We start from the raw sequence: 27,761 nt of genomic DNA, 5'->3' as shown, positions 1-27,761 counted from the left end.
AGGCCCATGGATTTTATTGTTGGGCCAAAGTAATTCAATCACATTTAATGAAAACTTGGAAGATGGTCTGTTCTATAATGATCATGAAAATAGGTTTATTCAAACTCTGCATAAAAACAATAGTAGACATGCATTTCTGCAGCCTTGCTAAGTCCAAGCCTCCATTCATGAATGTTTCTTGTACAATGGTACAAGATTTGCTAGATTATGAACAAAGTTTAGGCTTTTCATCACCAAGTTAAAAGACTCTGCAAAACACATTCATGATTGAAATTCACAGGAATGGTGAAGATTCAGAGGTTAAAATTAGTTCTTTAACATTTGGATGACATTTTAGATATTTTCAACTGTGCTTTTTAAAAGCCCTCTGAACATTTTTGTATGTGGCTTCTCTGTTTTCAAATTATTATCAGGCCAATTTAATGGCCTTAAATTTTATATAACAGTTTAACTGAGTATCTTTTACGAATAAGGAAATGAAAAAAATGACCTCACTACGTTTTTCCTCATACCACGTTGCAATGATATTACGTGTAAAGTTGCACATAATAGATGTAATAAGCCTTGGAGACAATGGTGCTTACAAGGTTTCGTGTTCTCCCACTAATTGTTTGTATATGTGGCTACATGTCATGTTCTTTGTGTGTTTCCATGTAGTCTGTGTTTTGGGTGTTAAACCGTTTATTTCAGTTTCCAGATTTCTCCTGTCACCGTTCAGTTTCTGACTGACAAAGAGACTCGTAAGTGTTGACGTCACCAAAACCTAAGGGGGGCAAAACAAACAGAGAATCAGCTCCCTGGAGTATTTTAAAATGAGAATGAGTTTTCCTTTGTTTTGAGAAGGCAAGTGAATAATCCCTGCATAGCTGCTCTCCCCCAAGACTGAGAGGGTTTACTGGCTCTTTGAGTTACATAAAGCACTTACTTGAATCTGGTAAAAAAAAAAAAAAAACCCAAACAAATAAAAACCAGTATTGATCCCAGGGACTGTAACATGAATCCAAACCTAACCATCCTCGTAACTGGACAGTTGGTTTTGAAGAAAGCTGTCAAAGTAGACATCTAGGTGTTTCTTTCCCCATTTTAGATGGAGATCTAACAGTTAACTTTGAAAATTCAAACGGGCACATGATACCCATCGGAGAGGAATCTACCAGAGAGGAAAATGTAGTAAAATCTGAAGAAGGTAATGGCTCTGTTTCTGAAAAAGCGCCACCTCGGGAAGAAGAGGCAGAAGATAAGAAAGGTAAAATACAGAGAAAACCCCATGCATTTTTCTTTGATAAAGCTTGATGTTGGAAACGAGGTCCCAGGCTCCACATAACAGCTCTAAAACCAGTAGAGTCTGTAGCGTGGAGGTGAAAAGCTTTAAGGAGGAGTGAAGTGCTAATTAGGGAGCAGAAATATGACTTCTCCAGGTAGATCCATCAACTTTTTAAGCACATGAGGTCATGTCGTATTAAAGAGCGTACTGACAGGGAATCATCAAAGCAGGGACTTCTTCGGTCATCAGGAATGACTGGGAAGATCACCCTTTCCTTGGGAGCCCTTCCGGACTATATCTTGTTTAAGCCAAAGGTGGAATATCTTTCCCTGCCGGTAGAATGAGCTCCTGTGTGTAGTTGGGATGCAGGACTTGGAGGACCGTCAAAGTCCAGACGGCTCACACGACATAGCACATCATCGCCAGGACTGACTGGGTTCTCGGCCAATGGCCTCCGCACCCCCAATGGGTAGGTTCTAATCCAGATTCAAGGCATTTCTGAGGGAGATCCAGGAATACTGTGGTCTGTGCCCCGGGCTAATTGCCACAGCTTCTGCTCTGTAACTCTTCTATATAACTGGGCATTAAAAACACATGGCAGAGGCTCTTGTGCCATTCCCTGCAGACATCTACGGGAAACCTAGGTTTCTAGAGCGAAGATGCTGTGTTAAATTGAGATACTTACAGAATAGCTGTCTATCAAGGACTCCACAAGTTCATGTCCACTAATAGATTAGACTCCAATTTCACTGCTATTACTTGCAGGAAGTTCCAAGGCTCGTACTGATGCAAGCCTTGACGGAAGGTCGCATTGAGTTAGTTTAGATGTTGTTGGGAGAGTCTAAGTGACTCGCTGCAGTACATGAATTCTCAGGAAATTAATTTTCTCCTGCGGAGAATGTCTGCAGCCTTTCAGTTGAGTAGCAAAGTTTGTCAAACCAAGTTTGAATTCTCCAAAGATAATGGGGACATAGAGCATTTGGTGACCCCAATAAGCAGATGCTGTTTAAAAGACATCTTCCTAGAAGTCCATAGCACTTATTATTTACATAGAAATTGGCATTTAACCTATTTTAGAACCCCTTATTAATAATCTATTGTAAATTTGTTGCTTTGCTTTATTCAAATATTTATAGGACCTTACTAATTAATACTAGTCTTGTTCCATTTAGGGACTCTAGTATTGTTGATGAGCACTGATTTTGAGAAATTCACTAATATTTTAATGATAGTATTCTTAGACCATAAAGAGAAAGTAGATGTAAATAGATTTTAATGGAATTCGGTGGAAAATATGAGTGTAAGTAGTGATTTTTTTTTTCTTAAGCACAGTGGCCTGTCTTGCCAACCTGTTCAATTGCAAATCCATCTCTGTGCATCCCTGGTACAGCCACCGCCTTTTCACAGGCAGAGCGCACATCCTTCAGGATGTACTTGGGCCATCTTAGTGCTTGCCTGCTCAGGGCTGGGCATCAGTCACTGAACTGGCCTGACTTCAAAGTAAGTGTCCCTTATCCCCCTAATGGAAAGTTGCTGACAGTTTGATGTTAATGAAATCTCGGGACCTTGATGTTCTGAAAGGAAGACGGCAGCCCTCATAGGACCACGGGTATTTGAGAGGTGCTTTTGTTTTCTTATTCCTTGCTTGGGGTGAATCCATGTTGTTTGCTTTGGTCAACTGAGGGCTGAGATAGTATCTAGCTTGGCTAATCTATCTATACATAGGAAGTAGGAGTGCTGGAAATAGTAGCCTGAGCCCCAAGTAAGGCAGCATGCCCACCCGCACTGCATGTGGACAGCGAGCCGCATTCATAGTGAGGAGAAGCACTTACCATCGCTTTCTGAGAAAAAGAATGGGACTCACAACTAAAATAACAGTATTGTGATATATATATATATATATAGATCTCATAAACAAAGTACAGAGTTATTTCTGTGGACTGACATTTAATTTGGAAAGCAAGGGCCACTTTACTTCTGCTCCTCTTCTGTGGGCTCATGAGTGTGTCCACCCATCCTTACATGGTAGGGGGAAGAACCGTGCAGCTGCCTCACTTGTTCTGGGTGTTCTGCAATTAACGCCTTCATTGCGGTAGCAGGAGCCCCATCTGGAGCTGTAGTGAGGCTTGTGTTCCAGTCTGTATTGCTATGAAGCCTACTGTCCATATTCAGTCAGAGGCAGAAAGCACTTTCGTAACCTCATCTTGAAAAGATAATACACCCAGTCCTTAGTTATCAACATGATTAGGTTCCAAAGACCACTGATTATTCAAAAATGGAGGTATGATCGCACCAGGTCACAAAATGGAGGATCATCATTATATAACTGCTAAGCCCCTGAGAATCATGGGCCAGTCCAGTGGACACATAACCACTACCTCACATCTTAGCATTTTTGCAATGCCAGAATTACAGTGTCAATGTGCAAAATAATCAGAGAATTGACTTTTCACTCTGGTCATAAATTTGAAATATCAGATGATGAAGTTGTTGACAAGGGAGGAGTCATGTACACCTGTCTGACTTTATCATGCCATCAGATCATAAGGCTAGTGAGCACTACAGCCTGACTTAGTACCTTCCAGATAGGAAGGCCTGTCAGTAAGTATTGCTGCAAAACCATGGAAATCTTTATCAAATGAAAATGTGATGCTATTGTTTGTCAGCAGGTCCCATAGATAGGTCTCCACACTTCTGAAGGTGATGTTTCCATCTCTCTTGACCTTCCCTGAAGAATTCTGGGACTTTTTGCACCACATTAAAATGGCAGTTTTGGTATCCACGCAGGATTCCAATTGTGTTCTCTTTACATTTCTTTGAGTTGGGGGAACAAAAAGAAGCCTGAAGGGGCAAGGTCATGGGATAAAGTTTCAAAGTAAAATTATCCAAGGACAGCCCTTGCTGTCTTTGAAGAATAAGCAAGTATGCTATCAAGATGATGGGAAAATGCCTCTGCCCAACTGCCCATGGCCTTGTTCTCACCAATGCAGCTTTCAGAGTTCTGAAAATCGTCATCCAAGGCCCTTTGGGGGCGGGGGAAGGTTACTCCTTTGGAGTCTAAAAACAGTCACCAGACCCTTCGGAGCTGACCTCTCTTCCTTGAATGTAACGGATAGAGCAGAACCCCTCGGAAGGCACTGTTTTGACAAGGCATTTTTTAAAGGCACCCCGAAGTGTATTACAGGGACAGTTTGTCAGCAGTCTTCACTGATCCCAAATAGACAAGTAGAAAGATGTGTTTACGCGTGACTCGTGGGAGCTAAACCCAGGCACGTGTAACTAGAATCCCAGCAGCAATGCTTTTTGACTTCCTCTCATGCAATCAGAGAATTGTTTTCAAATCAATCATCGAATAGCTAGCTGCCTTGTTTGGAGCTTTGTATCTGATGGGATATAAAATTTCAGGCTGAGTTTATAATGTAGTTAGACAAACACACCCTGTACATGTACGCATGCATACACATACTCACCCGTGTCCCCGTATCGACCACCCCAAGGTCACCATTCGCACTGGCAGGTTGTTGAGCGCTGCACAGAGGATTGGTCAGAGACGGAGTAACAAGGAGTGTCCCCATTCTCCCCAAGGAAAGAACGAGCAGCGCTCCTGCTCTGGGTGCTCATGTTCCCCAAAGCCGTAATTGCCATTCCCACTGGGCTTAGCCAAGCCCGAAAGCTGGCTTTGGGGGCGATAACGAGAATTTCAAACCTTAGGCAAAAAGGGAGACCATTCCTCGGTGGTTTGTGGTGAAGGGAAAGGAGAAGGCATGTGTGTAGGGTTTGTCATGGGAACAAGGTCTGGGAGGGTACGTGTTGCAGTTCAGGTGGACTGGTTGGCCCTCACCTGGGACAAGTGATATTGGGCTTGATCCCCATCCCCAGTAGGGTGCCAGGATGGAAGTTACCAAGCTGCAGCAAAGAAGAGGCTTCTGCCCTAACCTCAAAAGATTGGCACATCGAGGCAGATCTGTAAGCAGTCCTTCAACTGTTTCAAGTGGATGGCATTGTGCAGTACACTGGATTCCTGACTGCCTTTTGCCATTAACTTGCAGTCTAGGTCAGACTAGGTGAGAGGCGAGAGCTCCTACCACCTTATAAATATCAGCAGCTCTGTTGAGGCAACAATGTGGACAGATAGAAAGACAACACCAGTAGCCTCAGGTAGATGTTCAGTGAGCAGCCCCACAAGTACAAATGACTTCAGAGTTCCACGGGGGCTGCAGTGACTGGGGAGGACTTCATGGCTGGGGTGGGATAAAAGATGAACTTAGAAGGAAAAGTGTATGGATCAGCTCGCTGTTAACATAGCATTCTGCGTGGATCCATAGGGATGTGGGGGTCCCTGGTTTTAGTGGGAAATACTGGCATTTTCCTTCTCAGGCAGGTTTCCACCTGACACCCCAGATTCCTGCTGTCACAGGTGTGACTGTCATCATAAACCGTGGCCCATTCTAGCATGACAGTGCCCTCTGCCCTCCACTTTTTGACTCTGCGGTCCTGAGGGGAGCCATCTGGAAGAGGCTGGTTCTTAGTTTGAGCGCTGTCTCACGTTTCCGGTTGCACTCCGTTTTGGACGGGATGCTGCTTAGCTTTTCAGACCTGAGCCAGGTTTGGGTTTCTTGTCCTTCTCGTCAGTCCACACTCGAGAAGCCCGGCCCGCGATGCTGGGAACGCGTCTCCAGCATCTCCACGCTCTGTGGAGGGAGACTAACAACCGTTTCCCCTCCCGCTGCTCAGCATCGGGAAAGACTTCTGTTTGGGGGCTGATCCTTGTTGCTGCTGTTGGATGCATTGACCTTTGTCTTTTTCAAAATCCTTATTTGTGCATACACAACAATCTTTTGGGGTGTGTGTGAAGTCCTGAACCCTCTAGAACCATAGTGAGGGTACTATTGGGAAAGGTGGCACATTTTTCTAAGATGGAAGTCACCCTACTACCTTGGGAGCTCTTGAAAATATCTCCCCAGCAGGAGACAGCCCGTTCTTCATGGGCCTGCCCCTTGTGCAAAAGCATCTACAGAGTCTCCCTCAGCTGAGAACGGCTTGGGTTTTGACCCCGTGAGACTGGGTAGAGACCCTTCGGCCTGACTTGCTTGAGTGCTGCCTCCGCGGGTCCTGATCACACATCGCTGTGTACATCAGTGTCACCCACTGACCTCCCATCTCGGAGGGAGGCCTTTCGCTCTTTTGCTTCGTTGTTAACAGTTGTGCAACTTGAATTGCACAGCACTGTAGCAACATTGCGCAGGTCACTCACCCCGCAGCAGCCACAGCACAGTTTCAAGGCTGGAGTGGCCCCCAAACGTGTAGACATTGGCAGGCATCCCCATCAACCTTCATCAACGTAACTCCCATCAGCCTGCTCTCGATGCCCCAGGGAGCACACCCCAGTTTGGCTTTCAGCCTCTGTTTTCGCCACAAACTTGGCCTTCCTGGGTACTGAACTCCATGCTGGTTCCCAAAGCATGGAGCTTTGGGACCAACCGGCTGCCTGTTTGTATCACTGCTGCCGTGTCTTGCTTTTCCATGTGTCTGTCTGGTGTGCGTCTGTATCAGTCTGCTTCTGTTCACTCTCTCGTTTGTAGAGAACACTGGAAACCACCCTGAAACACCGGCAGCTCCGGCTCCAGCTCCCCCAAAGCCTAAGCCCAAACCTAAACCCCCCAAAACACCGGCGCCTCCAAAAGGTGCCTCGGTGGGGGCGAGCCACAAGGGTGACGAAGTGCCTTCCCTTAAAAAACACACCAAGGCTCCTGGTAAACAGGCCCCCGTCCCTCCACCCAAGCCAACAAGCCGAAATGCAACCCGGGAGGCTGGTGAGTATGCCCCGGTGCACAGCGGGGTTAAGATTACAGGGCATCCACCCAGGGATGGGATTGTTGTCTCTTCTGGGGGGAGGACTTTTGGTGTTTTCAGACTTGATACTTGTGGGCTGGCAGGACATTCAGAATGCCCAGGATAGTCCTTTGGTGCGATCTCTGCCACCAAAATGTCAACCCTTCATTGAGGGGTTAATACCTTCAGAAGTCCCGGCTCAGTGGACACGCACTTGGCTGCTGTCCAAAAGGTCGGTGGGTCAAACCCTAGGCCAGAGATGTGGCAGTCTGCCTCTGTCGCGCTGGCAGCCTGGGGAGCCCGGTGGGGTGTGAGGCAGCTGCTGTCGCCAGAATCTGTGCCTAAGGCCCAGTGGAAGGTGACCGGGAGTTGTCTGCCCGATAAATGATGATGAGCTGATCTGGGACATTCAGTGAGTTCTGCCTGTTTGGGTTTATGGGTGGTTTGGCTTGGGTCTTCTTTCAAATTACCCAGGTCTGCACATCCCTGGGTAATACCGTCTGGTGCAAATGGTTAAACTCCCCTTTTGTTTTGTTTTTCTAGTCATTTGATTGGGGGCTCTTACAGATATTATAACGATCCATAAATCAGTTATATTAAGCAAACTTGTACAGATGCTGCCATCATCATTTTCAAAACATTATCTCTCTTCCTGAGCCCTTTGATATCAGTTCCTCTTTCTTCCCTCCCTCTCTCACCCTCCACCCTCGTGAACCCTTACCAGATTATTATATATATTTTTTTCATATCTTACACCTCCAATGTATCTCTTCACCTACAATTCTGTTACTCATCGCCCTCGAAGGCAACTGGTTAAACTCTTGACTGCTACCCAGAGCCTATTGGTCTGCGCCCCAAAGGCCCCGGCCTTCAGAATCCTCTGGAGTAATTCTGCGCTGCAGCACACGGTCACTGGGAGTTGAAATCCACTGGTCGCCAGCTGACAACAACATCATCTGTGGCATACTTGTGAGGCCCTGGGTCTTGAGTCTTTCTGCACTTACAGCCATGTCCGTTTGGCCGAGATGGGAATACCACTTGGCTCGCCTGTAACCAGGGAGAATACTCCCCCCTCCACTTTCTGCTGGAGCCAGCTCCCTTTGACTCAAGCCCAATGTAGCATACTGAGTGCTCCCCCTTCCCTCAGCAGGCTTAAATTGGTCTGAGGGAACCACATCCCAGGGCCGCAGTTCCAATTGCTCTGACCAAGCCCTAGTGGTGTTCTTGGTGGCCCGCCCTAACTTGGCGTCGTGTATCCCGCCCCCCCCACCCCCCACCCCCGCCCGCTCTCCCTTTCAAGTCAGAGATGCTTAATGGGAAGCGGGGCCCGCCCCCTCTGGGGCAGTGAAACAAAAGTACCGCCCAGGTCACCCAGCTATGCAGAGAGCCGTCAGCAAAGTGTGCATGCTCCGTGACCTTTTGCCACTGGAAGCGCTTAGTGAAATGCCCTGTGCCATAGCAAATCTTATTTTCCTGAAGATCAGCAGACACTTTCTAGCGCTTGGCCACCTGGATTTGCCGTGGTAGTGATGTTTGTTTCCTTTGTAAGGTAGACCCATCATGCTCAAATGCGGGGGATGGCGTAGGTGACAGCATGGCAGATCCTGACAGGCAAACAGATGTCTCTCTCCCTGTGCTCCCCCTCGTCCTGCCTTTGACCTTTAGCATCTGTTAAATGTCTGTTCGAATAAGCGCCATCACGAAAGCTTGGACGGATGTGCCGTAGCACCAGAAGACCTTCTGCCCAGGGACCAGCGCCCTGCCCTGTCAGCACCCCTTCTTGTTGGCGTCTGTCTGTGTTCCCCAGACTCCTTGGCACAGCCCATGAGTGGTGCTTGAAGTGAAGCAAGCACTGACATACTTCTTAAGGAAAAGCCCCAAACTGGCACCCTGTCTTTGAGAATCAAGTTCCTGCCTTACACAGAGTGCCCCTTCCTCATTCCCACGTACTAGGTGTTCGATCTGGACTCTGAACTTGAGTGTTCTCTTACTTCTGTCTGGAGCAGGAAAAAACAAAAACAACTAGTGATTAATGCCAGGGGAGAGATGCCGCTGATGCGAGATTCTGCATTATTTCCATACATATATTGAACTTGAAGGCGTACTGATAGGCTCCTTGATATCCTTAAGAGATGACCACAGTCACGTTAGCCATGGTGCTTTTTTACAAAAAGAGCTCTGAACTGAATTGGGGTGGTTTTAGGCATCGATAGAGAGAATTGGGTTGCATTGACTTCTAAACCAACAAGTGCACCCAGACGCCCATGGGCAGGGAGCCTTCCTTTCATGAAATGCCCCTAGCGCTATTCGAGACTCCTACAGATACTCCATTGGAAACACCTGAGAGCTCTGTGCATGATGACTTCGTTTTATTTGAATCATGTTAACTTCCCCAGTTTGTTGGAAGCTGCTGGTTTTCAGTCAGCTCTGACCATCGTTTTCTATCTAGATCCATCCTTTGTTACTAAGTTGGGGCGACCTCCAAAGGACCACATATCCGCTTAACACATTCTCCTGCTTTGCCAATGGGATAAGCTTAAGAAGAAGGAAAAAAGGAAGCCTGCTTCTGTATTTTTTCTTTCTCTCTCGTTGCTACAAGCTATGTTAACTACTTACCTGCCAAAAAGGGTGTTGTTTCTTTTTAAATCCTGCTCTCCAATTAAGGTAACAAGCAGTGTTGATTTCAACAATGCCTGACATTTTATGAACCACTTAAAGAAAAATAAAATAGCGTGCCTTGAGCTTACACTTAGAGACACTGTGAAAGAATCCTTTTTCCTTAGGTCAGGCTGCCATTAACCTTGCTGTTAGAAAAGGAAGAATTTTCTAAAGAAAAAGTACTAGGTTAAATGAGATGGAAGGATTATGTTTGACTTACCTAGAAAATAACTTGTTTGGGCGCCAGATTCCTAGCACCGTTGTTGTGAAAAATCTATTTAGAATGAGTAAGTGGAGTATGCATACATGAGTTTGACTTGCAAGCACGCGAAGAGGGTTCACTGGAAAGACATATTAACCGGCCCAGAAGTGGGGGCCAGGTGGGATTCGAGTTATGTGTTAGAGAAATCTTAAAGCCCCTGGACCACAGCAAGATGCCTTATCGACCTTGACTTGTCACTAATTAGACTCTCAGAGTAAGCAAAGTTTAAATCTCAATCTCTATCCATGATTGGTTCTTCCTCTCTTGACCCCAGTTGACTTAGCTGGAGGTAAGTTACAGTGACAAGTGTCTGCCACGTGTATCGACTCCACATATTATCAAAATATGTATTCCTCGTTCTGGGAAAGATCCCTTCATCCCGTGTGAAAAACATACAAAATCAGAGCAGAAGAAGGAAACGTTATAGATCATAAAGGTTATAAAATAAAAGCACCTTCTTGTAGAAGTTGATCTTTCCCGTGGAGCTCTAAAGAAGAGGGTAGTTGGCTGTAGCCATTGCCGGTGGACGGGCAAGCCAGCCCCAGGAGCTGCTTTCTCGGGAACCATAGTGACAGCTGGTTTGGAGTTCACTGTGACCAATAGAATGTGGGAGTCTGCTTTGACCCGGAAGGGAGTTAGTGGACTGTACCCGGCCTCTTCCGAATGCAGGCATCACCACGACCATTTCTTTTTCTTTTTTTTTTCATCGTTCTATTAGGGGCTCATATGACTCTTATCACAATCCATACATACATCAATTGGGTAAAGCACATTTGTACATTCATTGCCCACCACGACAGTTTCATGCGCAGAAGGATATCCTAAACCAGAAGTTCTCAACCTGTGGGTTGCGACCCCTTTGGAGGTCAAACGACCCTTTCACAGGGGTTGTCTGATTCATAACAGTAGCAAAATGACAGTGATGAAGTAGCAGGGAAAATTCCCGAACCTAGTGAACGTTAGGGAGGCACATGTGTAATCCCACCATGTGTCCCCCAGGACGCAGCCGTCTCTCCCAGCCAAGTGGCATTGAAAACACTGAGCAGCCGTCCTCTGGTTCTGTTGTTTTCAAGGACACTCCCAGCCTGCCTCGCATGGTCCAGCAGCCCTTTTCTTGTCCCTGGCCACTCCCCTGCTTGCCCATATTGGGGCCACTCACAACATGAGGGTGGCGGCATGAGGAAGGTGGAGAACCCCTGCTCTAGAGCGTGTGTACGTGGTGCTGTGCCCAAGCAGGTTGGCTACCGCTGTTTGCCCTCCACACGCTTAGAGCCTCCACCCTGCAGCGCCTAGAGGACCGTGGGGAGGATTGAGAGTTGACAGGCTTTTCCTTGGGGTGACCCCACCAAAGACATGAACAGATACTTGTCTCCAGAGTTTATGCCAGAAAGCATCCTTCCCTCCCTCCGTAGAGGGGCTGGGAGGGAGCAGAAACTCAAATCATTATCATCGTGAACTTATTTTCTCGTATTCCTTTATTCTTTTTTTTTTTTTAATCATAGGGGGATGTTGTACATGTCCTTGACAAGGGCCACTTAGTTGATTTATTTTAAAAGCCTTAGAAACCTTCCCCTTTTTGCCCTTTTGTTTTTAACATAAAATCTCTCTCATTTGTTTTAGCTGGTTCCTCTCATTCAAAAAAGACAGCTGGCTCCAAAGCGTGCAGTCCTCCCTCTGCGTCATCCACCTCCTCTCGCCCCAAAGCTTCCAGGGAGATGGGTACTGGCAAACCAGGGGCAGCAGGCGTCACCAAGGGCAAGAAGAAAGCTGGCAAGCAGGCAGCCTCCCGATCGTCCTCCGAGGTGGCCACCCCGGGGCCTTCCGATCTTAAAGGAGATCCTTCAGAGACCAGAGCGGAGAGTCGCAAACCTGACCAGACTGTCCCCGGGGCTGAGGAGCAGACCACAGGCAAATCCAAGTCGGTGGTCCCTCCACCCCCGTTGGCTCCACCACCGCCTCCCCCAGCCCCTGCTCTGCCCCCTGAGGACCTGTGTGCTACTCCCTCCAATACGCCTATTGTCCTGGTCAGCAACGGGGCTGACCTGCCTGCCTCTGCCTTAGACCCAAGTCAGCTTCTTTGGACTGAAGAGACAGCCACTCTCCACTCGGGCACAGGCTTCAGTATCAGCCTAGAGAATGAGAGCGGGTGAGTCGGAGGACTCCATGCCCCTCATCCCCCACCCCCTGTTCCATCTGCATCCCACATAGATGCAGCTGAGCACCAAGATCGCCACACCACTGGGTTGGAACCACTGGCGCCTCCATGGTGTTCCTGTATTCTTGAACCTAGTGAACATTAGGGAGACACACGTGTAATCCCACCATGTGTCCCCCCGGGCGCAGCCGTCTCTCCCAGCCAAGTGGCATTGAAAACACGGAGAAGCCGTCCTCTGGTTCCGTTGTTTTCAAGGACACACCCAGCCTGCCTCGCATGGTCCAGCAGCCCTTTTCTTGTCCCTGGCCACTTCCCTGCTTGCCCATATTGGGGCCACTTCAGATCTGTACTCTGCATCCTGAATACCTTCCCACGCCTGCCCACCTTCCTTTCAACAAGCCACTTCACTTCCCCTTCCCCTGGAACAAAAGGGAAAGAAGCTTTTCGAATGCTGACTTTGTTTCCCCCCTCCAGCCTCTCGGGTCTCTCGGTACATGCTTCCTCGTTTCCTTAGTTCAAATGTCATTGCTTTGGTGAAGATGCGGTTCTTGCTCGGACATCCCATTTTATCCACCCGTGGGATTGGACTAGCCACTGGTCTTATGACCTCTCTGTATTTGATTACTGGAGGGAGCAATGTGGTACAGGGAATTCTGACCTTCCAGGTGGGAGACACCACCCCCCTTTGATGCCTAACCAACCCCCTTCATGTGCAAACACCAACAGTCTGACAGTGAATGGAGACTTGCATGTTGCTAGGATGCTATATATGTTTCAATGAAGCTTTCAGTCTAGGAAGGACTAGGAAGAAGAGCCTGCTGATCAACTCCTGAAACCAGTCAGCTATCACCTGTAGGTCACAGCTGTCTGATTCACAACCAGCCATGGGGTGGCGCAGGACTGGGCAGTATTTCATTCCATGTTGCCTGGGGTGACCATGAGTCAAGGGCAGACTTCATAGTAGCTAGCCATTGTATCTAAGAGCCAATAGTCTTGTATGCCATAGAGAAGAAATATAGAGTGAGCTAAGGAGTTATAGGAAAAATCAGCCAGTTTCGGGATAATGGGACCAGTATTCTGACTGCAACAGCCCTGCTCCAGGATTCTATAAAGAGAGTGTAATGTAAGGTAAGAGATAATGGTCGAGTTGTCTTGGTAGAAACACTAACACAAACAAAATGGGCCAAGGACCTTGATGTTCCCTTCTACCATCCAGGTCCCGTACCCTTCCCAGAAATCTGAGATTTGTCCCTGGACCCCTCATTCTCCTCTGTTTCCATCATCTAATTCGCACAGTGTTTGATAAAATTTCTACTTGCAGATCACTAAGTTGTGTTGGGTCTCCTACACTCCAGGTCTGAAGGGAGGGCTCCTGGAACAGATAATAATAATAATAATAATAATAATAATAATAATCATCATCATCATCAATTCGATTTGGTGAAGGCTTGCTGCTTCTCACCTCTTCCTAAGAATAAATCCTAGTCAAGTAAGTGTGGTCATTTAATATGACAAGTATTTTAAGCAAAATATTTGCCTGGTGAGACTATTTGTTTAATGAAGACCTTGGCTAATTTTGACCAAGAATAAAATATTTTCCACCTTAATTATTTCATAGCTGATAATAATAAGCAGCATAGAATAGTTCCTTAATGTCAGAAATGAGGCACCGTTAGCTGTTAACATTTAGTTCACATGGTCTTAAGGAGGAGCCCTGGTGGTGGAGTAGTTTATATGTTAGGCTGCTAACCACAAGGTCAGTAGTTCAAAACCACCAAGAGAAAGATGAGGCTTCCCACTCCCATAAAGATGAGGTTTCCCACTCCCATAATGATTTATGGTTCCTACTCGCATAAAGATTTAAGGGCAGTTCTGTTCTCTCCTATGTGGTTGGTAAGTCAGAATCAACTCAATAACAGTGAGTTTGGGGTCTTCTCTAAAAGGATTACTATATTATCCCTGTTTACGGATGGGAAAACTCATGCTGAGAGAGGTCACATAATTTACCCAAAACTGTTCAAATTCCATGATCTGAAGAATTTTATTAATTTTCTAAGGCAGTTACTTCTACATCTTCCCCTATTCTTTTCTTTTGTTTCTTTAAAAAATAATTTTAAAGGCTATCATTTGAAGGAAAGCAAGGGAGAGATAAACAAATAAAAATCAAATTATGAATCATTTTCTTTAAGTTTGACCTCAGAATATAAAAATACAGAGAATGAAGATAATGAAGTAAATGGTCGTGGTGACCCTAATTCTTCCAGCACATGGCAGAGGTCATTGCCAGCATCTCAGTGGTGTTCAGCCTTTAGAACTGAGTAGTCTTTCCACGTGTGCTTCTACGAGTATGCTTAGCTCACCATTGGTGTGCTGACCAGCCTGCTGAGCATCAAGGACACAAAATATTGTCAAACTTTCCCAGAAATCTTAAGTGAGAAAGATGAGAGCCAAGTTCCGAACTAACAGTATAAATTTGAAGGATCTATAAAAAACAAGGTCTTCATTTAGGGACACAGATTCAGAGCATGGGTGTATCATTCAGGATACCCAAGCACGTGGTCTACACACAGTGCTTCCTCGGTAAAGCCTTAAGCCCAATAGTGACTTACGTGTTCAGCTCATCCCCACAAATCTTGAAGGGGAGGACGAGACCACACTGTGCCCTGTGCTGCCTCTTGCGACCACGAACCCATTCTGATTCTGATGGCCCTGTGGGACAAAGCAGAACTACCCCACAGGGTTTCCATGACTGTGTAAGTGCCTGGAAGCAGACTGCCTCTCCTTTCTCCCACTGAACAGCTGCTGGATTCGAACCATTGGGCTTTCAGTTAACATTCAAGTGCCCTCACCGCCGCACCACCAGCACTGTGCCATGGCCTTTGCCCCACACAGCCTTCAGGCAAGTCTGTGAAGGCTGGTCAGACGAGGGGTGAGCGGCACTCTCCCTTTCCATGGGTCTGCGATCACGGGGAGCTTCTCAGCCATCAGACATTGTAAAAGACCCCCCTCTCCATCGAGGCCACTATACTGCCTTCCCAGAAGAGGCCCTTGGGCTGTTCTTCTCTGGATATTCTTCAAAAGAGCCCTTTAAATTACAGTCCGCCCCAGAGGAGTGGCATGTGTTTGCTCTTGAATGAATGAGCCCGGAATAAGTCATCTCTCAAATTTTCCTCCAATTTCTATTCCTCTTTTAAGTGGGTATTTGGATTAGAAATTTTTGGATCGCAGTCACTTGCTTTACTTAGAACTCTCCCTCGGTAATGTTTACTCAGCCGGTGTGTGAAAATCTGTCATTATATAAAGAGGTTTCTATTTGGGACATAAAGATCAAAACTTTAAAGAGGACAAGTGACTATGTGTAAAAACCCACACTTCTATTCGCATTTCATGAGAGATAAATGATTTAGTAGATTTCTGTTCATTGTCAGCTGCATAAATAAGGCTGTGTCTGGCATAAGGTGGGATAGGAATTAATAAGCGTATACATATACATGCATATATCTACAGCAACTATATATACATATATATACACATGCATACTCAATAGATGGACTAAGAGTCTAAAATCTGAGTTCCTGATTAGAATGCCCACTTTGAATGGTAACACACAAGACCTTCCTCGGTTCTGTGAACTGTGACCTCTCCACTCCTATGACTCTTATGGCTATTAGCTGCTGTTGAGTTGGCCAAAACCCAGGAGAACCAGCCAGTTAGCTCATAGTGGAATACTAGGCTGCCCAGTGCTGTGCCAGTCCATGATAACGAGGATTGGACCATTGTAGTCCATAGGGTTTTGACCAATTGATTCTCTTCTACTCTGTCTTAGTCTGGGAGCTCCACTAAAATCTGTTGTGCTTGGTAGCAAGACCAGGCCTCCACCAATAAGACAGGTGGTGGCTGTGCGGGAGGTGCATTGGCCAGAAATCATACCTAGGCTCCCTCAAGGATGGAGAGGAGTCTACAACTGGACCACCTTGGCACCTCACCCTCATCCTGTGCAGCATGTATAAGCGGGGAATTAGGCGGAACTCAGGAAACTGTAAAATATCGTAAAGGAAAAATTATGATCAATCTCATAATAAATTAAGGATTAATACAGAGGTTCAACACTCAACAATCTTCTGTTCTGTTAACCAGAGTATGTTATGAATGGCGAATCTTATGAAGGTGCTGTGGTCACCCCACTGGGCAGACTATTCAAGCAAGAAAGGCCTAGTTGGCCCATGGCAATTGACAAAAAAGAAAAAATCCACACTGTGGTAATGGTTTTTTCCCCCCATGAAAGCATATGTTTTATTTAACATGAAATGTCCTATTTCCTTCTTTCAGAGCAAGAATTTAGACTATTGCCTTTTTCCAATAAGTGAAAAGTAGAGAATTTAGAGAGCACTGAAGCTTCTAAATCCATAGAATTTTTTAAACCTCCTATTCTGACAAAGTTTACCTATTCTGATTAGCCAATGACAATCTTTGGTTGTTCTTTTTATTTTTTATTTGTTCTGTGTTTTGGACAGGGAGAGTAGCAGGCCCGCCTGATAGCCAGTAGTAGGTGGTTGGCGGACAGCACTAGGTCCTCTGCGTGCCTTGTGTACGGGTCACCATGGGAGCCAAGAGGTGGGGCAGTCAACTAGACTGAAGCATTCCTGAAGGAGCTGAAACATTCCTGAGACTTGAAGGATAATTAGGAGACCAAGTCAAATATTGCAAATCTTCTAGCTCACTGTTCTTTCCACTAAACCCCCATGGCTTTGAAAAAAATACAATTCGCAAAATATAGTGTGCCACACTCTTGCACTACATATGTTACTAGGCATCAGCTAGTCCAGCCTCTGCATTTGACAAGTGGAGCATCTAAAACCTGTGAGGATCTGGTACTAGACAGCCTCACTCATCTGTTTCCAGGACCTTAGCTGGCCTGTGGCTGCCTTCTGCTGTCCCTAGACTGAAGGTACCTAAGGAATTAGAGCTCCATCATGTGGGTTGGCACAAGTCCCATGAGAGTTGTACTGAGCTGCACAACGTTGTCTATCTTGTGCCTTTTACAGTTTCACAACCAAGGATGAGCTGGGAAAGGCAGCACCTCAGCTCCTGGTTCCTGGGATGATGGGCGAATCTTCCGAATCCTTCAGCGCCCCAGAGGATGAAGGCCAAAGGGAACACCAGGCCAATGACTCTGATTCCGATGGGCCGATTTTGTACACAGATGACGATGAGGATGAGGATGACGATGGCAGTGGAGAAAGTAAGACTGATTTTCCAGGGTATGAAGACAAGTGGTGAGCAAAAGCAACCAAGGTCTAGGTGCAATTCTGGGTTCCAGACTGGACTTGACACCTTGGTTGGGTACCTCCAAGTGAAGCATAAGTTAGCTGTTCTCCTTATGCGGTAGAAGAGTTGTGACTTAGAAATAGGCATGGATTGTTTGGGTTTGTTTCGGTGGGTGGCAACAAGTAGATATCCAGTGTTCTTTTTACTCTCATCTTCTTTCTCAAATTAGAAATATGTCTAGTCTCTCTGGGTCCCCTCAATGGCTGGGTATTGTTTTGTTTTGGTTGAGGGGGAGTGGCTATAGTCTGATCACAGCCATTCTGGATAATTCTATCAGGTGGGTGAAATCTATGAAAGAAATGGACAAGTGTATATCTGTATAAGCACCGAAGTTCTCGTGACCGGCCTTTCTCAGAAGCAGCAAAGAGAGCCCCATCTCCTGGGATCCTTCTTGAAAGAAGGGCGGCAGTGCAGGCATCATTGGATGGCTCACTAGAGGTGTTGGAGAGCGGCCTTCACATTCAGGCCGGGGCTTCAAGGGCAGGGAAAGAGCACAGCGGCTCAATGGTTAGGCGCCCAGCTCTGTACCAAAAGGCAGTTCAAACCCAGCGGCAGCTCCTCGAGTGAAAAGGCGAGGCAGTCTGCTCCCATAGGATTTACAGCCTACGAAACCCTATAGGACCGCTTTCTCTGCCTGGTCTTCAGGGTCGCTGTGAGTCCAAATCGATGCAATAGCAGACGACAGAGAGTGGACGGAGAAGGGCGTCAAAATGACCGCTGCCTTTCAAGATTAGTCCTGACCCACAAGGAGTGAGACGTATGCCTCCTAAGAAGTAATGATTGTAAAGTAGAAAAAGAGACTCATTTGTTCAGAGAATAGAAAAATTCTTTTCCTTTTTGCTTTGCTTTACTAACTAATGAGAAGCCAGCATCACTTGAGAAAGATTCCCTATGAGTTTGAATTTATAGGTTATGAAAAGTGATGACTAGATTTAGTGATCTAGCAACCTTTTGTCAAATTCCTCCTACTTTTACTGAGAAACACGAAACAATCCACCATTGTCATCCATCTATTATTGTGCCTGTAGGAATCCTGGGTAAATGAGGGTTAACACACTGATCTCAAGTGTAGACTTTTTTGCCAGCCTGGTAGGAGATGAAAAGGATTGATTATAAGTAAGAGCATCCAGTTTTTAAAATTTGAAAAGAAAGAAAAAGCATTATACAACTGGTAATTTCTAGCATACTCCAGTTCAGCAACATAAAGATTACTGCCCCTTCCCGGATAGATGATGAAGTGTGGTCATTGCAAGGGTTTTCATGGTGCCCAGCATTTTCCAGAACTGAGGGGGAAAAGAAAAAAAAAAAAAAAGCTAGCTTTCTGTTCTTCTCAAAATGAACTATATCCAACTCAAAACTTGCCCACCCCCACCCAGGTTACTTAAAATTCCACTCACTCGCTAAAATTCTTGGAGAAAGAATTTGGTCTGGGCCTCTGTTGAAAGTCCCTGTCACTTACAACCCAAGTGCCACTTCCTAAAGGCCACTTTCTCTGCGTGTCCGCCTGTTGCCATCTTCAGGTGCTCTGGCCAGTAAAATCCGGCGAAGGGATACTCTTGCTATCAAGCTTGGCAACAGACCGTCGAAGAAAGAATTGGAGGACAAGAATATCTTGCAGCGGACATCCGAAGAAGAGAGGCAAGAAATCCGACAGCAAATTGGAACCAAGCTAGTCAGGTAAGTGCTGAAGTGGTCGCAGAGGACTAACTCGTTCAAATGTTCCTGTATCCCCGCTCTTTCAAAACACCCAGAGGAGCAAACTCTGCCAGCCGGTGGTTCCCCATAGCACAGAGGAGACCTGCCTCCGTAGGTTTCAAGACTGTACATCTGGAGGGGACAAGAAGGCCTCCTCTTTTTCCAGCAGAGCAGCTAGTAGGGTCCGAACTTCTGATTTTGCAGTTAGCAGCCCAAGACATGACCCACTACAACCACCGACCCCCTTAAAGTTCCCGACCTAAGTGAAAAAAACTGTGATTTCCACATGCTGGGCTGCACTTAGGGCCTAGGAAGCTGGTCCTGGATGGTAAACCCCTTGACAAACCTGTGCTTTTCCAAAGCCTAAGCCAAGGGTTGGCAGACTTTTCTCTGGAAAGGGCCAGTGAGTAAATATTTAGGCTTTGAGGACCAGACAATTTCTGTGGCAACTCCTCGGCTCTGCCATGACAGCGTGAAAACACTCATAAACAGTGCATGAATGAACGAACACGGCTGTGTGCCAATAAAACTTTATTTACCACAACCGACGGCAGGCTGAATTTATCCTGTGGCCCAACATGTGCAGACTTCTGGCTTGAACTGTGGACTCACTTGTGCCAGAAGAATTGTGAGACTGTAGAAATACTATTTAGCTCCTTGGCCTGCCTCCATCCAAGCCAGGCAACTTTCTGTTTTACCTTCAAGGAAATGGCTTGTCTGGCTTCTCGTCCGGTGCCCAGCCATTGCGTAGTATTTCTGCTTTTTCCTGTACTCACTCCAGGATCCATTGAACTGCCAGGAAACAGTGCCATCAAGCTGGCACCATTTTCGTGGTGACTGCACTTATGTCAGAGCAGACCTGCGCCCGTGTGGTTTTCAGTGGCTGGGGTTTGAGAAGGGGATTGCCAGACCTTTACTCCAAGGCACCTCTGGGTGGGCTTGAACGTCAACCTTTCAAACCTGCCAACCTTGGCTTAGCACCTGAGCCTGCTTACCATCTGCACCACTCTTTGTTTAATAAAAGGAATTTAATTCATGTTGAAATCACTTTAATGTATAACCATAAACGGAGGCACATTTAATTATCAGTTATTCTACTGACTTCTCTCGCCCTCCGTAAACAACAGGGTCTTACATTGAGGACTGGGAACAATCTGGACTACCAGAACGAACGGGATTTGGAAGTCGGTAGAAATTCCTCTCCTAGCTTGGAAAAGGAAGACATCTGAGGTTGCGATGTAACCATAGGATTAGTGTAGCTGGGGTTCTAGAATCCACTGATAGTTTTTTCCACAGGAAAGCCTTAAGAGATCTTCTTATGGCTGAGATGTGCAGAAAATTCTGAGACAGCAGTTCTGACATCTAGCAGAAAATGCTCAACTTACATTGGTAAATGTTTGGCATTTTAGAACAGGTTTGTGGGTTTCCAAGCTCCAGACTCCTCCAGGACTCTGGAAGAAACACTCTAAGGGTTACACCAATGATGGGCTCTTCTCTCAAGTCCTCTTACCTCATCCCTAAACTTTGAGCATAAACTGCATCAGAAAATAAGCTAACAGAAGTTGATGCAGCTCAGAGGGTACAGTTGAGGCTGGAAAGAGCTTATAGTCCTAACTTGCCATCTTACAAATAAAAGTGCGGGAGAAAGCAGCAATCAGAGACAGGAGGACAGTTCTCAAGGACCTGGAGTTACTTAGCATCACCAGCCCTAGAACCTTGGTCCCTGAGCTCCCAGCCAACCTTCTTTCCTATTGTCTCCTAGTTTGTACTAATAACACTGTGTAGGAGAGTATATGCTTCGGGGTGTTGTGTTTTCCTCTCCTGGAAATGAGTGGCCTAGAGAGCTCACCAAAATCAAACTCACTGCCATGGAGTCAAAGTAACTCATAACGACCCCCCGAGGATTTTCAAGTCTGTAACTATTTACAGTCTTTCTCTTAAGGAGCTTCTGGTGGTTTTGAACTGCTGACTCTGGGGATCGTAGCCCAACTCGTAACCACTAGACCACCAGGCTCCTTCCTAGATATCTAGTGCTGCTGGAACAGAAATACCTCAAGTTTAAAAAACAGAGATCTATTTTCTGACAGTGTAGAAGGTTAGAAGTGCAAATTCAAGGGGCCTACTCCGGGGACAGCTTTCTCCCTGTTGGTTCTTGGGGGAAACACATCTACAATAGTAGCAACAACTCTGTTTTAAATATGCAACTGTTAATTTCACTGGAGGCCCTAAAATATTATTTCTGGAATTGATAGACTGTATGACTAAGAGAGTAGACCTTTTTTTCAATGAAAAAATATATAGTTAGCTAGTGCATCAGACAGGTGGGTAGCATGAAGATGCGTGGATAGCATGGATACTTGGTATCTAGAAAGCGTAAGAGATTACTTTTTTAAGTCAGGGCATGCATCGTGAACTAATTCTATAAAGTGAAACTATGTGTAAGCATCACGTTCACTCTGAGCAAACCAAAACACAAACAACCCCCCAGAACAGGAAGAGGAGCTTGTGGCATCGGGTTTGGGGTTCTAGTGGGTGATCCAAAAGACAGAGAAACAAAAAAAAAAAAAAAAAGAGAGAGAGAGCGACACAGTGGATACGAGAGAGCAAGATAGAGCTTTTATTTGGGCCCATGCAAAATGGAGCTAACTAGCCCAAGGACTTGGGAGATTAAGCGAGATGATATATTTAAGGCATTTTAGTGCCTGCTGCATAGCAAATTCTCATCAAAGTTCATTTCATACCTTCCAAAACTGTAACCTCATGTTGACACCTTTCTGGAAAATGGGACATGTATACATTGTTCTCCCTTACTATTTCCAAATTGCGATGAATGCGGTAGCCATAGCAATGAGCTCAAAGTATCAACAATTAGGGAGATGGCACAGGGCCAGGCAACATTTTAGTCGCTTATCCATAGATGGTGTCACCGTGAGTCACAGCAGATTCGTTAGCAACTAACAACAATTTCACAATACAGAAAAAAAGCAAGGATTTTAAAGTCATCCATTTCCTTGCATGGTACTTTCATTTGGAAGACTATAAAAGAAGGAAATAATTCCGAGGGGGCTCTGTTCCACAAAGATGTTTATGACAAAGCTATTTATAGTCTTGACAAGTTATAACAAACGGAATGTTTGAACACAAGAGACTAATGCAGACTTGGGAGGAGCTGACCATGTGGCACACCGGGTGAGAGCCATGGGTCCTCATGCTTCCTCAGGGTGCCTTAGAGAAGACGCCCAGCCAGAGAAGGAGGGCATGGGTGAGGGCAGATGATGGGAGGAGACTAAGCACCCCGGAAGTAACTGTCCAACTACAGCTCCTCTTTGGTCTGGGTGCCGTATTAGAATCCCACCACTCCAGTTGCCCTAAATATGCAGCTCATCTTTCTAAGAAAATCTGATGTAAGAACTTTGGCAGAGTTGTTTTGTTTCATTATAGTTAAAATACCTCTATAGCAACATATGCACCAGTTCAACCACTTTCACGTATACAATTCAGTGGCATTGAATATGTCTCATTATGTTGTGCAAGTATTATTGCTGAACATGTCCAAATTTAGTGATGGGAAAGACAATACCCAATCTGAATGAAATTTGCACACTATATTCAAGGTAAATGAAGGTGCTAAGAAGCATGGAAGGACATGGACAATTTTGGGAAATAGTAAGCCATACAATTTTGTAACAACAATAACAACCAACAAAATATGTATGTGGTCATATAGGTAGATATATATCCATATGTTTAGGAAGGTGTATATGAGTGTGCATGTATTATGTATCTGTAAGCATCTATACATGTATGTTTATGTGATTATATATATATTATATATTATATTATATATATATATTATTTATATATATATAAAACCAGATAGGGGCTGCAACACAGATACTTCCTAGACATAATCAATTACCTCAGAAAATTGGTTTATCAGATTTGAAAACTTAGGGCCATAGTTTGATGGGCAAACTCCATTCATTGGCATAAAATAGTTCATAAAAATAATGTTCTACATTCTAGTTTAATGTGTAGCACGTGGAGCTTTAAAAACTTAAAAGCAGCCCTCTGACATTAGGAGCTACCATCTCAGAAACTCAGGGGGCGGTTCTACCCTGTGCTATAGAGTCGTTATAACTCAGCGTCGGCGTGATGGCAGGGAGTTTTGAGAAGGTTCTACTATTGCTCTGTGCTTGTCTAGAACGAAAGAGGAGGCAGGTGAAACCACGATAACTTGATTGGTGCTTTGCTTTGCTGCTTCCTGTGAGGAGCCCTTGTTGGTAACCTGTGCGTATCTGTTCTGTCATCACAGGCGACTTAGCCAGAGGCCTACTTCTGAAGAGCTAGAGCAAAGGAATATCCTCAAACGTGAGTAGTCCGCCTGTCCAAGGTACCCAGTAGCAGCCCCTCTTCTAGAAGAAGCTGTTTGTCCATCTCATCATTACTCACTGTCATTGAGTTGATTCTGATTCATAACGTCCCTATAGGACAGTGGAGACCTACCTCTGTGAGTTTCTGAGACTGTGGCTTTTTACAGCAGGAAGGCCTCATCTTCCTCCCTTGGAGTTGCTGGTGGTTTCGAACTGCTGACCTTGTGGTTAGCAGCCCAACATGTAGGCACTATGCCACCAAGGCTCCTATCCACAACTGATTGAAATGGCCCATTTCTAGCATGATGTTTATGTATGTTAAAAGATCATTTACTGAAATTTGTGTTTCATCGGGTGAATTTGACCTGATACCTCCCAGAGCAGAGCCAGGGTCTATGACAATATTTTTAAGAAAAATTAAAACATGGATCATATATTTCTCCACCCCAATATTAAACAGGAGAAAATGGTAATATCTACTTTTAAACAAATGTCAGAGGATTCATAAGGAAATACAAGGGGGTCCCCTAAGCCTCAAAATAAATAGAAAAAAGCCCCACTGGGTGGAGCTTTTGAATTGTGCATTTTTCCTGCTAGGCGAGCACCTAGCACTTGCTCTGAGTTAGTGCACCCAGTGGCGTCACCTGGGAATGTTCTCTTTGGTCACAGTGAATTTTTTCATAAAAGCAGTTTCTCTCAAACCTCATTTCTTGTGATGGCAAATTTAAGAGAACAGTGTGCGGCTATGAAATTGTGTTTCCTGTTCAGGGAAAATGCTGCAGAAACTGTTGTGATGTTGAACACAGTTTACAAGGACAGCACAATGGGAAAAACTCAAGTGTATGAGTGATTCTCTTTTCAAAAATGGTGAAATGTCAATTGATGATAGACCTCATTCTGGATGTCTGTCAACTTCCCGAGCATACAAACATGTTGACAAAATTCTTGCATGTGTGCTCAAAGACCGACAATGGCCCATTAAAGAGATGGGGGAGTGACCTGGACTATCATGGAGTTCAGTGAATTTTCCTAAGATTTGGGAATGAGAAGGGTCGCTGCAAAATTTGTGCCTCAAGTGGAAACGTGCCCTGCTTTGAAAGAACAGCTCCAAAGCAACCCAGACTTATTTCCAAGGTCATGACGTGACATCGTGCTATTCTTACCCCCTGAACGCAAACACCAATCGAGCTAGTGGAAGACACCATTGTCACCTTGCACCCCAAAAGCTCACCAAGTGATATCAAAGATCAAGACAATACTCATTGGTTTTTTTGATATGAGGGGGATGGTGCATTTAGAGTTCGTGCCACCAGATCAGACTGTTAATCAAGCTTTCTATTTAGAGCTTCTGAAAGACTGTGTAACAGGTGTGACAAAAAAGGCCTGATTTGTGGCAGAGGACTGGTTTTTGCCTCACGACAATGTTCCTGTTCACCCAGTCATCTCAGTGCACCAGTGTTTGACAAAAAGCAGCATGCCTCTCTTGCCCCACACACCTTACTCACCTGACCTCACTCTTGGCGGCTTCTTTTTGTTTCTGTGAATGCAGAGAGACATGAAAGGACAGGGATTTGATGATGTAGAAGAGGTGGAGAAAAGAATGAGAGAGGCGCCGTCAGCCATCCAAATAGATGAGTTTGAAACCTGTTCCCAAGAACAGAATCGCAGATTTGACAAATGTATTCAGTGTAATGGAGAGTACTTTGAAGGTGATAAGGTTGTTTTGTTAAAAAAAAAAAATTTTAAATACAGAGCTTTGGGGGGAAATTCCAGGGTTTTATTGGTGGGGGGAGTACCCCCTCATATATCAAATTTCCTCATATTATTGTCAGGTACTGTTTCTTCCTGGCTTTTATAAATGCCTCAATTAAAAAGAGAATCGTGGTAAAAAAAAATTTCAATTCATGTCATACAAATTTATTAAAAAATCTGCTTCTCTCATGAATTCAGAGTCCTCTGTACATGAGGGGTTCTTTTGGTAGTTTCCCACTTTGTTTCTCCACGCTGTTCTCTTGAACTTGATTTTCCTCCCAGGTCCGGTCGTGTCTTAAGTTACTGGCGTTAGTATATGAAAACTGTGAACAGATGGAAACATCACGGGGCACACTATTGAGTGTCAAGGCAGCTGTTAACCACAGTGAGTTCGGAATGGCTAGCGTGCAGTTAAACCTCCCTGTAATTGTATACAGTGGAGTTTAACAAGGCTGCAAAAAACCTTCTTAGCAGGTGCAACAGAAGGACAGAGATGGACAGCGCTCTGAGTAGTATACTGCACTAGTCATGGCCACACGGCGGATTGCCTCATCCCGATTCCCTACTTGGAGTATGTTTCTCTGATTGTGTATTTACACTGACCACTACGATTACTAAGACCGCCCCCAAAGCAATGGTTGTATGCAGTCTAGCTGTGTTTGAAAAGAAAACTACACCCTTGGCCATTGAGGCATTTCTGACTCATAGAGACCTTGTGGAGCAGAGTAGAGCTGCCTCTTGAGGTTTCCGAAGCTGGACATCATTACAGAAGCCGACTGTCTCGTCTTCCTCCTACAGAGCAGCAAGCAGGCTCAAACCTCTGACCTTTGTATACAGAGTGCTTCTAAGAAAAGATTCTCCACAGTGAAAGGCACCGCTGTCCACGCAGTGTAGAAGGCTGCTTCCGGCTCGGATGACCATAACTGGCATATGACTTTACGTATCCCAAGAAAGAGGTTAGGTGGCTAGCAATGTGGAAAAGAGCCAGTTTCGAGGAGGGACGAGGGCTTAGCTAGCAAGAAACAAATGTGTCTCAACTTTCTGAGGAGGGATGGAAACAACATCTGTGTTTGACACCACAGACAAGCAAAGCGTGTAACTTTTGATCCTAGGTGCCTGGGAAATATCGGTGAGATTACATGTTAAGTAAGCCCAAATGCAAACCAGAGCCTCCTAGGACACAAAGATGATGTCCTATTGGATTCCGGCTGAATCGCCCAGAAAAACAGCGCGAGAAAGAGAATGTGGTCTGGTTGAATTTTTTTCCCCTGCCCAGCGAGACAACCAAAACCAGAAATGCATGGGAACTAGATTATTCGAGGAACCATTTCACGGACCAGGAAATGTGTCACACGCTGATCTTTTGGGGGCCGTGTTGGCTTTTATACCCCCCCTTCTCTCCTGGGGACCTGAATGCGTGAGACACCGCCGTCAACTTCAGCTTTGACTTCAGACCTTTTGTGCTTCCTTCTGAGTTCATGGAAGCCTGGTTATCCTGCAAACAAAGGACAGATTTCTCGTGTGGAGAGGCTGATAGCTAGCTTATGATCTCTGGATGGACTCTGGTACGGCCAAAGCAAGCAGGAAAGAGCTGGCGACGTCATGCCACGTGTTCCAGTGAGCAGTCCCCGGGAACTGGAAGGCACAGCATGCACTGTGTGCACCCTTCCCTGGCCCTGATGGCCTTTACAGTCTTGACTCTAGATGGCTCTCTGTCGCTCTGCTGTTTGTTCATTTAATCTCCAGCTTTTGTTCCAAAGAAATACGATTGTCTATTTAAAGAGAGAGGAAAAACAACAAACCCTGGCTGTGAGATAGGGTGGCTTTTTTTAAGTAGGTCACCTTCCCTTGACACACAAGGAAAACAATTCGCAGCAGAAAACACTCAGCCCACCACTGTTTTAACAGACACGCGTCAGATGGCCGCAATGCTAATAGCTTTCATGGGCAACCAGGGAACAAACGTCTTTTTCTTCGCATCATTCTCAGGCCATGCCTGCCTTGCTTCCTTTTTGTCTTTTAATGCCGCCAGACTGTTAAATATAGGAGGGAGCTTCAAAAGGTTGGTGGACAAATGGATAGAGTGGGAGTTTGCCACGAACTTGTTGAGGTTCCCCTGGGAGATGTTGTTGTTCGCTGCTGCTGAGTGGGGCTCGGACTCAAAATAGCCGTGTGTACAACAAAAAGAGATGCTGCCCGGCTGCCTCATTCTCACCCTCATTGTCATGTGTGCGCCTATTGATGATTCATCTCTTTGAGGGTCTTCCTATTTATTTTTTTTTTGACTGGCCCTCTACCTAACCAAACACATTGTCAGTCTCCGAGGACTGGTCTCCTGACAACATATCCAAAGTAAGTGAGAGAAGGCCTCCGTATCCTCACTTCCAGGGAGCATTCCCGGTGTGTGTGTGTGTGTGTGTGTGTGTGTGTGTGTGTGTGTGT

The 27,761-nt window shown here is 45.5% G+C and overlaps 1 protein-coding gene across 1 annotated transcript in view; it reads left to right on the top strand.

Moving 5' to 3' along the window:
- Positions 1-27,761, top strand: part of PHACTR2 (phosphatase and actin regulator 2) — a 125,583-nt gene that overhangs the window by 76,166 nt on the left and 21,656 nt on the right. The window contains exons 4-10 of the mRNA XM_045294582.1: positions 1,088-1,246; positions 6,847-7,077; positions 11,637-12,162; positions 17,217-17,413; positions 19,020-19,176; positions 23,510-23,565; positions 25,162-25,169. Coding sequence (XP_045150517.1) covers positions 1,088-1,246; positions 6,847-7,077; positions 11,637-12,162; positions 17,217-17,413; positions 19,020-19,176; positions 23,510-23,565; positions 25,162-25,169 — 1,334 coding nt within the window. The remainder of the gene's footprint in view (positions 1-1,087; positions 1,247-6,846; positions 7,078-11,636; positions 12,163-17,216; positions 17,414-19,019; positions 19,177-23,509; positions 23,566-25,161; positions 25,170-27,761) is intronic.

This window comes from Echinops telfairi, unplaced genomic scaffold, assembly GCF_000313985.2.
Source record: "Echinops telfairi isolate 266 unplaced genomic scaffold, ASM31398v2 ScPeMD7_3533;HRSCAF=4204_0, whole genome shotgun sequence".
In the NCBI taxonomy this organism is placed as follows: Eukaryota; Metazoa; Chordata; class Mammalia; order Afrosoricida; family Tenrecidae; genus Echinops; species Echinops telfairi.
This window is presented reverse-complemented; position numbering and strand designations above follow the sequence as displayed.